The 16,131-nt window shown below is 40.3% G+C and overlaps 2 protein-coding genes across 2 annotated transcripts in view; one reads left to right on the top strand and one right to left on the bottom strand.

Annotated features, from left to right (window-relative positions):
- Positions 1 to 7,819, bottom strand: part of LOC109462584 (poly [ADP-ribose] polymerase 2-like) — a 19,194-nt gene extending 11,375 nt beyond the window's left edge. The window contains exons 1-6 of the mRNA XM_019759141.1: positions 7,686 to 7,819; positions 7,224 to 7,294; positions 6,421 to 6,471; positions 5,267 to 5,363; positions 3,160 to 3,235; positions 1,860 to 1,956 (exon numbers count right to left, since the gene is read on the bottom strand). Of these exons, the coding sequence (XP_019614700.1) occupies positions 1,860 to 1,956; positions 3,160 to 3,235; positions 5,267 to 5,363; positions 6,421 to 6,471; positions 7,224 to 7,294; positions 7,686 to 7,695 (402 nt within the window). The 5' untranslated portion in view covers positions 7,696 to 7,819. The remainder of the gene's footprint in view (positions 1 to 1,859; positions 1,957 to 3,159; positions 3,236 to 5,266; positions 5,364 to 6,420; positions 6,472 to 7,223; positions 7,295 to 7,685) is intronic.
- A 432-nt stretch (positions 7,820 to 8,251) lies between these two features.
- Positions 8,252 to 16,131, top strand: part of LOC109462575 (EVI5-like protein) — a 36,724-nt gene continuing 28,844 nt past the window's right edge. The window contains exons 1-2 of the mRNA XM_019759131.1: positions 8,252 to 8,376; positions 12,196 to 12,307. Coding sequence (XP_019614690.1) covers positions 12,222 to 12,307 — 86 coding nt within the window. The 5' untranslated portion in view covers positions 8,252 to 8,376; positions 12,196 to 12,221. The remainder of the gene's footprint in view (positions 8,377 to 12,195; positions 12,308 to 16,131) is intronic.

The raw sequence follows: 16,131 nt of genomic DNA, 5'->3' as shown, positions 1-16,131 counted from the left end.
TTGTTCCAACACAATAAGGAGAACTCACCATAAATTTTCGGCTGATCCCGTCAACCTTCGTCAGATTTGTGATGCAATCGCTGACTTTCCGGAAGTCGGAAACGTGATGACGTCAGGAGTGCATCAAAAGTGGCGGGAAGACGGTATCTCCCACCATCACGGTTCAGAGAGGGTTGGTGGGCCCTGATGTAAACTGCCTCCTTCACGCCTCTCACAAAGTAATCCTGCTCCGTATCTAGAATGCGCACCTTGTCCAATGTAACTGTATGTCCGGGGGACTCGATGTGTATGTGTTGCGACACTTCCGATGTGTTTGAACTGGGGCGCCTGTGTTCCAGAAATCTAGTCTTGAGAGACCGTTCTGTTTCCCCTATGTATGTCTCTGGGCAAGGTCCTCTGATATTTTGACCTGCGCACCGAATGTGGTAAATCACGCCACACTTTTGTTCTTTGGGGGTTCTGTCTTTGGGGGCCACTAATAGCTGTCGTAACGTACGGGTCGTTTTGAAACACGTTTTTAAGCCATGTGTCCCGAAGATTCTCCGTAAAGCTTCAGAGGTGTTCTTAACATAGGGTAGGACGACTAAACCTCTGTTCTGCCTCGTAGAAGAGTTCGACTGACGGTTTCTATCAGTTGTAGAACGTTTGGGAGCAGTTGCCTTGGAAACTGCCCACTTGGGGTAGCCACAGTTTAGCAAGGCCTGAGTGATGTGTTCTTTCTCAGCCTCCCTATCTTGGGGGTTGGTAATAATGGTGTCCGCCCTGTGAAACAATGTACGAATGACACCCAGTTTGTGCTCAAGGGGGTGGTTAGAACTAAAGTTCAGATATTGGTCCGTGTGGGTGGGTTTTCTGTAGATCCTAATGTCTAGCGAACCATCGTCTTTCACCACTGTAAGAGTATCCAGAAAAGGTAAGGTTTTGTTCTGTTCTTCTTCTGTGGTGAATTTTATGTCGGGGTCCAAACTATTAAGGTATTCAGTAAACTCGTCAGCGTGTGCTCTTTTTAGTTTCGTATGTGTATCGTCCACGTACCTATACCACCACAGTGGGGGATTGGGAGCAGTGTTAATGGCTAATTGTTCAAGATGTTCCATGAACAGATTACACACAATCGGCGAGAGTGTCGCAACACATACACATCGAGTCCCCCGGACATACAGTTACATTGGACAAGGTGCGCATTCTAGATACGGAGCAGGATTACTTTGTGAGAGGCGTGAAGGAGGCAGTTTACATCAGGGCCCACCAACCCTCTCTGAACCGTGATGGTGGGAGATACCGTCTTCCCGCCACTTTTGATGCACTCCTGACGTCATCACGTTTCCGACTTCCGGAAAGTCAGCGATTGCATCACAAATCTGACGAAGGTTGACGGGATCAGCCGAAAATTTATGGTGAGTTCTCCTTATTGTGTTGGAACAAGTCAAACTCTTTAACTATGTTGCAAAGTATTTGACATGTGCTCCAAACAACAATTTACAATGTTTAAACACAAAGAAGTTCTCTCAACTACAGCTTTTGACCAGTCACACTTCAAAGAAACCACGTGACAAGCCTCACTGGGTCAATCTACTGAGGAAGACCAGAGTGACTGGTCAAAAACATGAGAACTTTATTGTGTTGGATTAAACATTTTAACTTTAACATGTAATTACCAACACAGATAAACTTTCATGATAGAACAAGCTACAATAGTGTCATGTTAATTAGATTTCAATCAAGCTTCTAAATCGAATGACACATGCCCACTGCTACAAAATAGCTCAGTTTTGGACAAAATGTTTTTTTTATACCGGTTTTGTACCATTACCAATGCCTAATTGGGAGAGACAAATAAATAAAAAGATCCCAGTAACCTTGACAGTGTAGTCCATCTGTATCAGATCATACTTCCCAGCAACTTTGGAGAATTTCTTCCGATTTGCCCATTCATTTTTTGTCTTGTCGAAAAATCTGTGAAAGAAAAAAAACACTTGACTGAATGTAGAATAAAGTGACACAAATGCATGTCACATATTTGGCGCTTTGACTAAAAATAATTGTATGATCCCTTAGGCCACACCAATTTAATTTCTTGGTTAACGGATTCGCCCACTTCATTTTTTTCTCATTTGCAAATAAAAATAAAGATTCAGAATCAACTGCAAAATGCTCATATTTTGTCCTGAACAGTTGAAAACAGTCCTTTTCATCCTAGTTGTTACAGTTATTCCATCTTTCAATGCAATGGTATCATTGAAAGTTCAAAATTCATTGTTTAAATTTTGAACCATCCTAGTGTGTTGACTTCATGGCTCCTATCGTACCATTTTGGGCCATAATAGGATGCCTAGGCCTGTTTTTATTTTTTATTTTTTTCGCCCGCCCGCTCCGATATTTTTCTAGAAAAATCCATTAACCAAGAAATTACATTGGTGTGGCCTTATCAAGCAAGAAATCAGAGTGTGATGTTTGACATGGTTTGACACAGTGCTCTAGCCAGCATCCATCTATCAGTCATTTCAAGAAAAGTTGCCTCACATGACAAAATTTTGCCAAATCCGTCATCTTTGACAGACAAACATATCAAACAAAGATACTTAAAGACATGTCAGCAAACTAAGCTTGGTCTAACTGCAAAATTTGCCCCTAACAATGAAGGCAATAGCATTTCAGGGAGCCAAGATTTCGGTTCCATCTGCCTGGCAAGTGATGGTGCTGCCCCCTAGCAGTTTATAACAAGCATTGCAGGAGAACTGCTAATACAGTATTCTCCCAGGGCAGCATGCCCCCAGACACCTCCCTAGGATTGTCACACCTCAACATGATGTTACATCAAACAAAGGAGATTCAAAATCAACCTCCTTGGTCAAACAAAACTGAAATAACAAACCTTACAAGCTACAGGTTCGGCAGCTAAAAGTGCCCAAACCTAACTTCTTGTGACTAGCCCAAAGTGGGTACCCCTGGTGACTAGCAGTGGCTGTATGGGTGGACCTTCCTGTCAATTTGCGGTAACTCTTACAAAATCTCTCCTTCCCTCCTGCCATATTCTACTGCATGCAAAAACTTACAGACGCACAAGCAAACATACCTTAGTACCCATCCTCATACAAACATACTGAAAACAATACCTTCATAACTGTAATTACAAAGAAAAGGGACAGAATTCCTTACTTTTTGGTGAATATTTCCTTGGCCTCGTCCAGGTTCAGTCCACACTCTATCAGGTTGTTCTGTCCACTTTTCCCGACTGTGACGACATGAAAATCCAAATTAATCAATGTTGTAATCACACTTGTACAACTAGTTTCCAGACTTAAGTTTATTTGCCATATGTCGTCATCTGTGGATTTCATTAAGTATTATGCCAACAAAATTTAAACAATGAATTTAGGCCATGTTGATTTGATTATATGGATGACATCCGCGCGCGCATGAATTTTCGGCCGTTTCAACAAAAAAAAAGTTTTCAACCATACTGTAAATCGTACAAAACAGTTGCAAAATGAGCAAAAATATACCGTAAGTTACAAAAAAAAACATACCAATGTCGTAGAATGCCAAAATCAAACGAAAAAAGACGAAATTGTAAAGAAATGAACTTGTAGACTAGGTTATTCGCCAAACCATATTCTGTCCCATTTGTTCAACCCTCATGACCACGTAGATTTCATAATGAAAACAACTTTTTTTTTTGTCAAAACTTTTTTTTTTATTCGCACGCGCGCATCAGTTTTGGGGTTCCCGGAGGATGTCATCCATATAATCAAATCAACATGGCCTTAGAACTTTTAATACCATTGTATTGAAAGATGGAACAACTGTAACAACTAGGATGAAAAGGACTGTTTTCAACTGTTCAGGACAAAATATGAGCATTTTGCAGTTGATTCTGAATTTTTATTTTTATTTGCAAATCAGAAAAAAATTAAGCGGGCGAATCCGTTAACCAAGAAATTAAATTAGTGTGGCCTAATTTAGTAATTTTACCAGTGATGCTACATGAAAAGATGGCTGATATCACAATTATGATACCCCAAAAGGCTCCCCCTTCCTAAAAGTAGTCTGGTATAGTCAGTTAGTCTCATATTGCTCCTACAGTGAACAGAAGATGGTGATCATAGCCCATACCACAACACATACAGCACGGGGTTTTCAAAATTAATTTACTTCACCTGAAAATGCTGCTAAAATGCTAAAGTACAAGTTTTCCGCGCCATAGTCGAACCTATTCTTCTCTACGGCGCCGAAACCTGGACTTTAACAACTCGCCTAGAAAAACGTCTTGATGGAACATACACAAAACTTCTCAGGAAGGCACAGAACATCAACTGGAAGCAACATCCAACGAGAAAGAATATATATGGAAGCCTTCCCCTAGTATCACTCAGATTAAAACATAGACGTGTAAAATTTGCGGGACACTGCCATCGTGCAAAAGAAGAAGTCATCTCATCACTCCTCCTGTGGAAACCACATGGCAAGACTCACTCCAGAAAACTCACATATCCAGCTACTCTTACAAGGGACACAGGATTACAACAACAAGACCTTCCAGCTGCAATGGAAGATCGTACTTTGTGGCGTCGTGTTGTGCAGGAGCTTGCCCCGTCCCCCAGCCAGGGTGTCGACAGATGATGATGATGATGAAAATGCCCCTAAATCACCATGTTTCTTTGGGATCTGAATGACTAACAACATGAACTTGAGAGGCAGCCAGGAACAGAATGTGTTAACTTTGTACTTTGTTTGCAAAGTTGAAGCATAAAAAACTGTACATCAGTAGGGTAACTGTAAAAACCGGGCCCCCCCGTTTGCGGAATAATCTGCAACAATGCAACAAAATGAGGAACAAATTTAATACGCAATAAAGTTAGGCGTAGACGCTTTCCGACAGCGAGCAGAGGTTTCTCAGGTAACAACGTACGAATATGACCGTAGTGTCAACAAAACTTTACATGTAGCTAGCTCCTTTTATTTTCATCACGTCGGCCGCCCTTCAAGTTTGTACATGCGCCCCCCTCCCCCTGTTTTGGCGCCGGAAAATAGAATTTATGATTCTTCTTGAAACATGTAGGTACTAGTATTTTTCAAGGCCATTATCCTTGAAATTTTCTTATGTACTTTCTGTTTAAACAACGCACATATAATAAATTACGCACCCCGGTTCGTTCAGACCAGACGCGGCCACCGCATGCAAAACCCGCTATTAGTCTTACTAGTATTACGCACCCGGTTTTTACAGTTACCCTACATCAGTACGTAAAGGTGAAGTACTTACCCCGTCCCCATCTTAACCACACGTAAAACTTCTTGGTGCGGGTCTCCTGCAGCAGTTGTAGCAGGTAGTACTTGTTGTTGTTAAACTGCAAGTTTGTCTGGAAGGAAAGATTTCAGACATTGTACCTCATTGAAATATCCATAGTTTTTTTTTTTTTAATTTCTTGCTTTAATCATTATTGCCAATTTCTCTGATTACCTCTATGCATTTTTTCTACTGGCACCTGTCCGACTACTGGCTAACTTGCTGCTGAACCTCTCAGTCAGCTTCTGGGACCTAACTTCCTGTGTCTGACCTTTTGTGGTCTGTGGTTACAAAATTTCCCAACCCATGTTCTGTCACTTAACTGCGCGAACACATAGCTGTGCTAACATACAAGTAAACACACGCAAACAGACTACATGTACATGTACCCACCTACCAAATATCAAGGCAATGGATGCAAGCCTCGAGTTATTAAATTATTACAGAGAGATGAATACACAACACACTGGAAAGGGTACAGAATCAAGCTGAAATATTCTGTATGGACCACTATGAAAAAGGTGCTAGTGTCACGGAAATGAAAAGTAACCTGCAGTGGGTGTCACTGGAAGACTGAAGAAAAATGTCCAAACTATGCATGATGTACAAAATGACTAATTAACTGGTGGACGTCCAAATTACTACGTACCTAATACCAGCCCAGAAGAGAACAAGAAATAGCCATGCCTTCAAGTACCAGAGTTATCAACCAAGGATTGAGGTGTTCAAGAATTATTCATTCTTTCCTAGAACTATCGCAGAGTGGAACTCGCTGTCACCAAGTACAGTAGGGCACTGTCAATAGATAGCTTTAAACAATGCCTAGAGCTAGATGTTCAAGGGTTAGGTGTAACAAGTGGATCGGTGTAATATAGCCAGCTGCCGCCGCGCCGCCTGCCTGCGAAGCTGGTGTGTTACTACACCAGAAGGCGGTTATAAAGATACAGATACACACATTCTTGAAAACAAAAGCGAAGGTTAAGATGCAAAAAGCCAAGACCAACAAATTTTGCACAAAAGTACAATGTCCTATACATGTACCTGTGGTACAGAAGATACCATTGAATGTCTGTCCCCTTTTGTGTACCAACCCTTCTCTTGGTAACTACTGTACAGTCCCTACTCCTTACCTGGTTCAACATGGCATCCCAAACATTGTTCCCTTCACAGTACACCTGAGCCTGAGGACAACAACAAAGTGTAACAAGTGGTTAATATTAATGAGCAAGTGGTCTGTATTTTACTAGACTACTGTGCCAGCGTATAGAGAATGCAAGCTTTTTTCTTGGAGGGGGGCTTTTTATGTTCTGTTTTCTGCTTGTTTATCTTAGTATTGATTGTTCTGCATCAACAACCTTTAGTGTTAGTGTAAGTTAGAGTTAGTGTAAGTCCAGTTTCAGAGGAACAGACATGAAACGATGGTTGAAAATGTTGGTTTTTAAGTTTACATCATGTCCGGGTCTCAAAATGTGCAAGATGTCGGCTGAGTTTTCCTCTGGAACGGAAATCTGTCTGCTGTCTTGAAAATATTCATTTTGACAAACCTCCACAAGAAATGTGAAACAGAGATGAAATCACTAGTCTAAGTGCATGTGTGTACTTACTTTTAGACTTTTAGACATTTTGGAATGAAAATAATGTTTTTTCCGTTGATTTTACCAAACTTAAAAAGGTTCAAGAAACCAAACTCAACTGGTCTTGCAGCTGAAGAGATATCCTTTTGTCCCATATACAGTTATTCTCCTTCCGAATTATTCCACGCCAGAGACGGTCGCTAGATTTGAGGGTGTGCAGCTTCGAATAGAGACGCCAAATAAACTGGGGTGTGCCCCCTAAATTGCCTTCGTAAGATTATTCCAAAGTTCAACAGTTGGTGGTAGAAAAGTTCTATTTTGTTGAATTTACAAAGTAATAGAGGAATACATGTACTTGCCTTGCCAAGCAGCCTGGTGCATTCAGTGTCCACTGGGGCCAGGCCCTGGAATGCAACTTTTTTCAATTTGCCTGGAAACAAAGAAAAAGGCTTTTAGAAAACAGACATTTGTAACAGCATCCCTGCCACTGGGTATAATATACATGTTATTACGCTCGCCACAGAGGCGTCGCCAAAAATAGCAGGACTGTACTTAATAACCACCACCCTGAAATATAAAATATTGCGATCTCTGGCTGCAGTCCACGTCGCTATTGGATTTGAATAAACGCACAGGCAAAGAGGCAACGTTCTTTTCCTTATCATAACGTCAGTAACAACGGTAACAAACCGTAACGTTAATACCGGTTCATTCATACAGTAGTCACAACGCAACGTTTAGCGGGACCTACGTTTCTTCACTTGCAACAACATTTTGCTACAAAACTGACTAAAAAAAAAAACAATGAAACTAAAACTCACTCTCGGACATCTTAAGGCAGCAGAGGAGGACGTCCGGCTACGTGAGGAGATGATAGTTCAATTGTAAAGGTGTAAAAGGTATAAAGTCTGCTGGGTTTATGCAGTGTTGTGTGTTCTGGCGGGCAAGCAGCGACTTGTTTCCCGCGCTTGGAGGTCATGGCCTTTCACCTTTAACATCAGTATCAGTGCCAGTGTTTTCTTGCAACGTACATTGCAGAATCATATTGTAAGATATGATATTATTCAGAATTTCAATATTAGATAGAAGCAGACTATAATGTTAAAAATGTCCTCGAGTACATGTCGTTTGGGGTGGCCTACTTGGTCTTGGATTGGACTATTCCAAGATAAATCTGAAGGGGGTGAAACGTCCATAATGCGTTTCTAATCTTCACTGTTTTACGTTTTAAACTTATTTACCTCTTCATAGACAGTTTTTAAGACATTAAATCTACTTTAAATCTGAATCCTATCTCTCCTCTACTTCTTTAAGCCTACCTTTTATATTTTATTCACCAAGGCCCCCCTTCAGTTTTATTTCTATAACAGCCCATTGCGTCATGTCCTGACCCGGAAGTAGCGGTCCTTACTGAGATCAAAGTGAGAGAAGCCAGGCTGGGCTGCACAGAAACCGCAAACTTTACTTTGTTTCATGTCACTACTGAGAGAACTGCCATCATCATACTTCACGGTGAGATTATACTACAGCATGGCGCTGTTTTTTCTTGTAGAAACCATGTTACAGACCTAGCGATGTCCACAAAGCTTACTGCAAGAGGCGGAGGGGAGGGGGGTAGATGGATTTAGGATGAAATTATGATCATAAGTTTTACATTGATTTTGTGCGTGGGAAGTATGCAATGCTGGGCTGAAGTTCTGGTTCACCTTCAACAGAACTAGTAGTGATTTGTGATTTTCCCCTAATCTATCATGTTTTGTGGTAGGTAAAGAATAGTATTACATCTATGTTACCTCCTAGCTCCTGTCATTTTGGCAGTGGTCGAAATACTTCAATTTGAAAATACTTTCTGCAAATACACAAGCCTCCATACTACAACATTCTCAAACTATTAATGTCTTTTTTACATCATATATAGCTTTGTAAATCTGTAGCATTACTGGAATTCTTTTTAATCTATCACTCTTTTTAATAATTTCAGACTTTATAGATCCTTCTCCACAGAAAATTTATCATTTACTGGTATCTTCAGGGGTCAGTAAATGTACTAGCACAATTTTCATCCTTCCACACAACATACTGATAAAAGACACACCCAAAAAACAGTATTTAACTCTTAAGCAACTCGATATGATTTTGGTGCTACCTGAAATGGTCAGACTACTACCTTTCATCAGTGACACTAAGAGAATTGCAGGTTTATAAGCACAAACTATTGATTCATATGCAAATTAGTGAAGACAAATTTTTGGAAGTCCAAAGGGAAACAAAGATGGACAAGGATGATGCAAATTAGTGAAGAAGCTCTGGATGCTTCAAAACAGGAGCCTAAGTGTTGTCTGTCCTTGGAGCCAGAGAGGTCTAGTTTGCTAAGTTGAAAACAATTGAATCTGGAGCCTATTTTTTCCTTCTGCAAAATTACAGATTGTATAAATTTTTTTTCTGCAATCTTGAAAATCTATCTGCAAATTGCAGACTGCAGACGGGTATTTCTAACACTGTTTTGGTTTACCTTAAATTAGTTTATACTTTGCAGCTGTGGCTGACTAAGGAAGCCTCTTTTAAGCTGCTTGTGTGTTATGCCAAAGGGCGGTTATACCGGCTATACAGATAGAAATACAGATATATTTGCTGTACTACTGCCTGGTAACTGGCTTTCTAGCCGTGGGACACTCCATTCACCAGATTCAACTTTTGCCAGTCTGGCCCCAATTTTTTTGTGTCCTTGGATTTATCAGCTGCCAGTCCAGTACCCTGAACCCTTTCAACTTAGAGTTAGACACTTGGATTAACCACAACAGCACATTAAACAGCACATAACATCCTCAGCACCCGGCAGCTTATTGAATTTATCCCAGCTCGAAATGACCCGCAAAACAGGCTTCTAGTTCTAGTTCTATATAATACTGGGCAAAGCCCTATCTAGGGCATCCCGCCCAGAGTGCACGACTATTGCGGCCAGTGGGGTGCGACGAGGAAGAAAATGTGCATGAAAATAAAAACAAAACTGAACATAAATTAACTTGCATTTTGTGAGACGGGGTGGCCCATGTGCAGGGCCCACCCCGTCTTGAATGTGTTGACAGATAGTTGTGTCACTAGATGTTTGGGTAGTGCGTTCCATTCTATGATAGTTCTTGGGAAGTAACTGGATCTGAAAATGTTTGTTTTGCAACTGAGAGTTGTGTATCTAAGGGGGTGGCCCCTTGTAGTGTTAGTGTTCCTTGTGATGTAATGTTGTGTTGGTATGGAGACTAGATTGTGTAGGCTTGAAGTAGATTTTACGACAGTTTTTTTCTCAACATACCAAAACCAGCTACACCTTGAATGTTGGCAAGTCTATAGCATACTGCATGCATTGGAAAGCCAGGGCCACCAAAAAATTGGAACCAGAATGCTATAACATCTCATTCTGTGTCCATAATATCACCAGGGTCCATGATATCGCCACCTTGAGAAATAGTGTGCTATTATAGTGCAACATACTTTTGGTATGCACTCCTGCACACCTCAAATGTACATACCTAGGGTATGTTGCAGTAAAAATATCTTTAAGCACACTTTTTCTTAGGGTGGCGATATTATGGACCCTGGTGATATTATGGACATGGATGTTACATAGTAGCCTGGGTACCATCCCCAGTAGTATATTCGCAAACTCTATAACTGGGTCTGGACTTGCACACATATAAAACGATTGGTCATGACGTCACGTAATGAGCTAGCCCGAGCAGCGGGGCTTCATTTGATTGGCTAAGCCTCAGAGGCGACGGCCAATGTCGCGCCTGCATTATTCAAGTGATGTTTGTTGTTTTGTAAACACAGATCTTCGTGCGAGTGTTCCTTTTCTCGGCGCGTTCTTTTTTACCGGTAGGACGCCCAAAACATCATGAACGAAATTATTCAATGCATCTTTTTGCTCATTTTTGAGCGACGATATTCCGTCTAAATCGTCCAAAACGGACGTGATTGCGAGGTCAACATCAACATCAACCTCCGTGAGCTGAGCGGCTTGTGCGTCAGCCATGTTGATGATTTATCGCGGAAAGACTGACTACGGCTATATCATGTGTGCTTTAGCGTTCGGTTCGCCGTCGGACATGTTGATGATAAGGCGTTCGGACGTTCGAACGGACGCTAACGTCGCCGTTCGGACATCCGAACAGCCCTTACCTAATATGTACACACCCAAAAAAGGGCTTAGACGAGTAGGACCAATCAGCGCGCTCGTTCAAAATCTGAACGAATATTTAGACTCCAGACGCTACATATGTGTGCAAGTCCAGACCCAGTTATAGAGTTTGCGAATATACTACTGGGGATGGTACCCAGGCTAGTTACATAGAGGCAAAAGTTAAATCTTTAACATGCAGAGGTATGACGTCATAAGTTCCCGCATGCAGGGGGCTGCTGTCCCCAACTCAAACTTTAGTCAAAGGACATGGTGATGCTTTCACATCTCCATTTTTATTTTTAACACATCCTATATTTCTATATCTGCTTATTGATCATACATGTTTCTATTTAGTATGATTGGAATTCCAATATTATCAGTACAAATTGTTATGTAAATTTCTTTGTATTGCAATTAAATTTTAAAACTAGAGCTTTAAGATCCCATACCATCATAAAACAATATATTCTGTAACCATGGAAGTCTGCCCACTTCTCTTTTTTCTGATTTGCAAAAAAAAATGCTCATATTTTGATAGACTGGTTTATTGTTGATGAACAAATAAATCCCAGGACCCACTGGCAGCCGAGATGCATTCGGCTGAATTGTTGGGTCTGGTTACAAAATACAACATTATTACGATTACAAATGGGCTATACAGCTGTTTACACACATAGGGATAAAATTTAACAAATGTTTAAAATCTTAAATACAGCATACTGTTATTAATATTGAAATATCTTAAAAGAGTAATTTGTCGGGAGGTTCTTAAAAACGTTACAGTAAAGATAAGATTTGATAAGTCCTCATTGGTACTAGTATCCAAATTTTGCAGAGACGAGCTCCCTCAAATTTAACAGTTAAGGCGGGAAAGGCATTGGCCTCAACAGTTGACTTGTCTTGATAGTAGTTGTTATAGATTTTCCATCTAATGATGCAATGCTTCAATTACAAGTTCAAAATTCATTGTTTGAATTGTAAACCAGCCTGATATGTTGACTTTGTGGCTCCTATCACACATTTGGGCTATCATTGGAGGCCTAGGCCTGGTTTATTTTTTCCCCTAGTCCTAGCTTGTCACTTCATTTTTTTTTTTCAAGTTTATACACATTATGCCTCATGCTTTCCAAGCTACATTATTGTGATGTCTCCCACAGCTTGGTGTCCCCTATAAGAGCCCAACATGGAGACTCCCCTCTCTTCTCCTGACAAGGACCGGCTTGGAGAGGAGGAGCTGGAGCTACTGGCCAAGTTAGAGGAACAGAACAGGTGGGTACTGTGTTCTTCTTTGGTAGTTCAGTTAGAGGAACAGAACAGGTGGGTACTGTGTTCTTCTTTGGTAGTTCAGTTAGAGGAACAGAACAGGTGGGTACTGTGTTCTTCTTTGGTAGTTCAGTTAGAGGAACAGAACAGGTGGGTACTGTGTTCTTCTTTGGTAGTTCAGCTAGAGGAACAGAACAGGTGGGTACTGTGTTCTTCTTTGGTAGTTCAGCTAGAGGAACAGAACAGGTGAGTACTGTGTTCTTTTTTGGTAGTTCAGTCAGAGANAAACAGTGGGTACTGTGTTCTTCTTTGGTAGTTCAGTTAGAGGAACAGAACAGGTGGGTACTGTGTTCTTCTTTGGTAGTTCAGTTAGAGGAACAGAACAGGTGGGTACTGTGTTCTTCTTTGGTAGTTCAGTTAGAGGAACAGTACTGTGTTTATCTTTATGTTACACCCAGCTGAGAAACACGCATTTCAATGCAAAAATGCCCAAATTTGGTGTCCCTCAAACAAAAAAATGTTAACAGCATTAATTTGAATTGTTGAAAGTGGCACATGGGTCACATGCAAAATGTGTTTGGAATATTCTGTAGAACATTCGGAAGCCTGTAATAACAATTTAGGACCCTGGGTGATACTAGTTATCACACGGGCTGGAACACCTGTTGGGCAAAGACCGGTAATGGACTGTCCCATTGAAATGTATGGAAAACATGTAAGAAAGAAGGTGTGAAAAGTCACCTGCCTGAGTGAAACAGCATAAAAAGCACACATTCATAGGGTCACTCGGGCTCTAAACTGTCAGTTTTGTTGATATAAAAAAATCCTATACTGCTAAAGGCATTTAAACGCTAGCACAAACTTTCAGAAGTGACCTCTGACCTCTATCACCAGCTGATGATAGCATGGAAACTCAGGACTTCTTCTCTGGCCTGGACACACCAACATGGCACAAACTCATTTTTTTTACATATTCAAATGCAAATAACCCTTACCTATAACATCCAGCTCCAAAAAAGCAACAGATCCCAACATTAAGAAATTTTACACTGTTTTTGTACAAAAATCGTGGGTACACACTTGGGGCCCTCTGGGCATGCGCGTAATCCTGGCATTTGCCCTGAGGCTGTTATCCTGGGCCAGGTATACAGCTTTTTCTTACTTCATATACATCAAATTTTGAAGGTATGCAAATGATTGGTAGGCAATCAGCCAACCGTCACCATTTTTTGCCTACCACTGGCTGTGACATTATGGCGACCACTTGTACGACATAATGTATAATATTTCGTATTTATGTATTGAATTTCATTATCATGTATTGAAGTTGGAAGGATGATTGGATCTGGAGGAGTGAGAATCCTATAGACCAATCCTAACTGTACATGTCAAGTCCAAGAGAGGTTATATGAACTGAACTGAAATGAAACTTTATTACATGTTCATTTCCCAATGGGATAAATGCATGGATGTACAATGTACTAATTACAACAATAATAATAATAAAGATTTAGGACTAACATCAGGTCCAAGGTATAAAATGCTAAAAAAAACTATATAAAGTGGTATTGATCTATTAGTTCTAATGGCTTTGAAAAATTTTGAAATATACTTACATACTTCATTGATGACATCTATATTTGTACATGATATGATACATGTATATTTAAAAGTGTCTTCCTTTGATAATGTTTAACATTTTTATCGAGCTAAATTGAACTAAACAGTGATAATTTCATCTATCATAATACTGTAATCACTTTATATTCTCGGTACCTTTATATTCACAGTTTTCGCGTCACTTCTGTAACACAAATTTTCCGACTTTCTTTTTTCTGCACCTGCTGCTACCGCAAACATATGGTCCCATAAACAGGTCCATTTTTCTCAGTCTGTGAAATTTTGCTACTGCAAATATTATTTTTTATGAAAATATTCAAGAACCAGCAATTTGAAATCAAATTGGTGTGGCCTTAAAGTGTATTGAGAGGTTGAAAGGTCACATTGTCACACCTTATTATTGCCTTCGACTGAAGGCTATGCCTTCGGAGAAGGTTATGAAATCGGGTTTGCACTGTTTGGCAGATTAGGCACGATAACTCTTGAAGGCAAGGTCCGAGGTTCACGATTTTTGGCAGGCAGGTTGATTTAGGGGTGGCCATTGTCAAGGCTAAAAATGGGCTTCGTGGGGGGTTCCTAAGTCACTGTAGTTGACCTTGGTTTTTGGTGTTTTTTCCTTGTCATCAAGATATCTCGAGAATCCTTAAATGGATGTTCATTATTTTTAGTGGGCAAGTTACCGTTGAAAATGCCGAGGTCAAGTTCAAAGATGGGCCCCGTGGGGGTTTCTATGTCACTGCAGTTGACCTTTGTTTCTTGTGTTTTTTCTTGTCATCAAGATAACTCGAGAATCTTTAAATGGATGTTCATGTTTTTTAGTTGGCAAGTTACCATTGACAATACCAAGGTCAAGTTCGGATATGGGCTTCGTGGGGGGTCCCCACGTCATTGAATTAGAAAGTACTGCAGCGAAACTTCTGGTTTTTAAATCTCGTGATATGGACGTGCTAGGGTCATGATTTTTAGATGGTAGGTAGCTCTCGTGCTCAGAAAGAAGTGCCGTAAGTTTGGGCCCCGTAGCAGCTTATTTGGGAAATGCAGAGGCATTTGTTTGAAAATGTTTGAAGTAGGATAGCTCAAGAACCGGTTGACGGATTGTTGTTATTTTTGGTATCTCGGTAGCTTAAGTGATGCTTGACCTAATTAGATGACAATTATGCAAATCACAATCTAATTTACATAATTAATGACAAAAGTCTATAAATCTGCTGCGTTCCATGATAGAACAATTGAAATGGTGGCATATTTAAACAAGAGGAAGAGGAACATTGACAGATATTAATTATGTAAATTGTGACCCAATTTGATTAATTAATAAGAGAAATCTATATGTCTTTCATACTGCACTAGACCTTTTTGGTTTCCACCCTCTGTGGATTACATTGCTTTATGCCCACAAGGATAGCTGGAAAAAACTTTCCTGTTTGTTGAAACAACAGAATCCTTGCGAAATTGGCGAAAGTGGCGCTTAATGCTGCATTAATACTGAAAGTTTTAATACTGGGTTAATGCTGGGTTAACGACTCGGCCAGCCTTCAAACACACATAGATACATCATTCATAATGTACAATGTAGAAAAGGCAATCTTTCTTTTATTAATATTTGTTACATGTACTGGAGCAACTGCATAACTCTTGTAAAATTTGTGAACCCTGACACAAGACTGCACAAATGTACACGCTAATGTTGTAGGGAATACAGGAAACCTATTCATATCTAGGTTAAAACAACAAGTTACAGACAGGAAGCTGTCAACATTGGTTTTAGTTGAAAAAACGTTTTCTTTGAAATTGTTTGTTGAAAAAACATTAGTGGCCCAGTGCCCCAGCAGAGCGTGCTTTATTTGACAGGTCTGTGGCCCCCAGTGTGAACATCTGGAATTAGCCTGGTTGCCAGACCCATAGCACACTGGACACAAAGTATCTCAGTTTGGCACCCAGGTAAATCTGGAATATGGATAATGTGAATAGGTTTCCCGTAATACCTACAACATTAGCATGTACATTTGTGCAGTCTTGTGTAGTACATTTGTGCATATCGTATCGTAATGCAACAGGAGTTAAAGATTTAAACCCGATATAAGGTCACAAACTTTGTATTAATCGATAACATAGTTGGTATACTGTACACAATGGCCAGGTCACTAGAAGGAAGTGGTCTGAACGCATTGAGCAGTATCTAATCTTTATAAGCTTTGTGGCTTTAGCGA

The sequence above is a fragment of the Branchiostoma belcheri genome, unplaced genomic scaffold (genome assembly GCF_001625305.1).
Source record: "Branchiostoma belcheri isolate BF01 breed outbred unplaced genomic scaffold, Haploidv18h27 scaffold119, whole genome shotgun sequence".
NCBI classification, from domain to species: domain Eukaryota; kingdom Metazoa; phylum Chordata; class Leptocardii; order Amphioxiformes; family Branchiostomatidae; genus Branchiostoma; species Branchiostoma belcheri.
The sequence above is the reverse complement of the archived record's forward strand: the minus strand, read 5'-3'. Positions and strand labels throughout refer to the sequence as shown.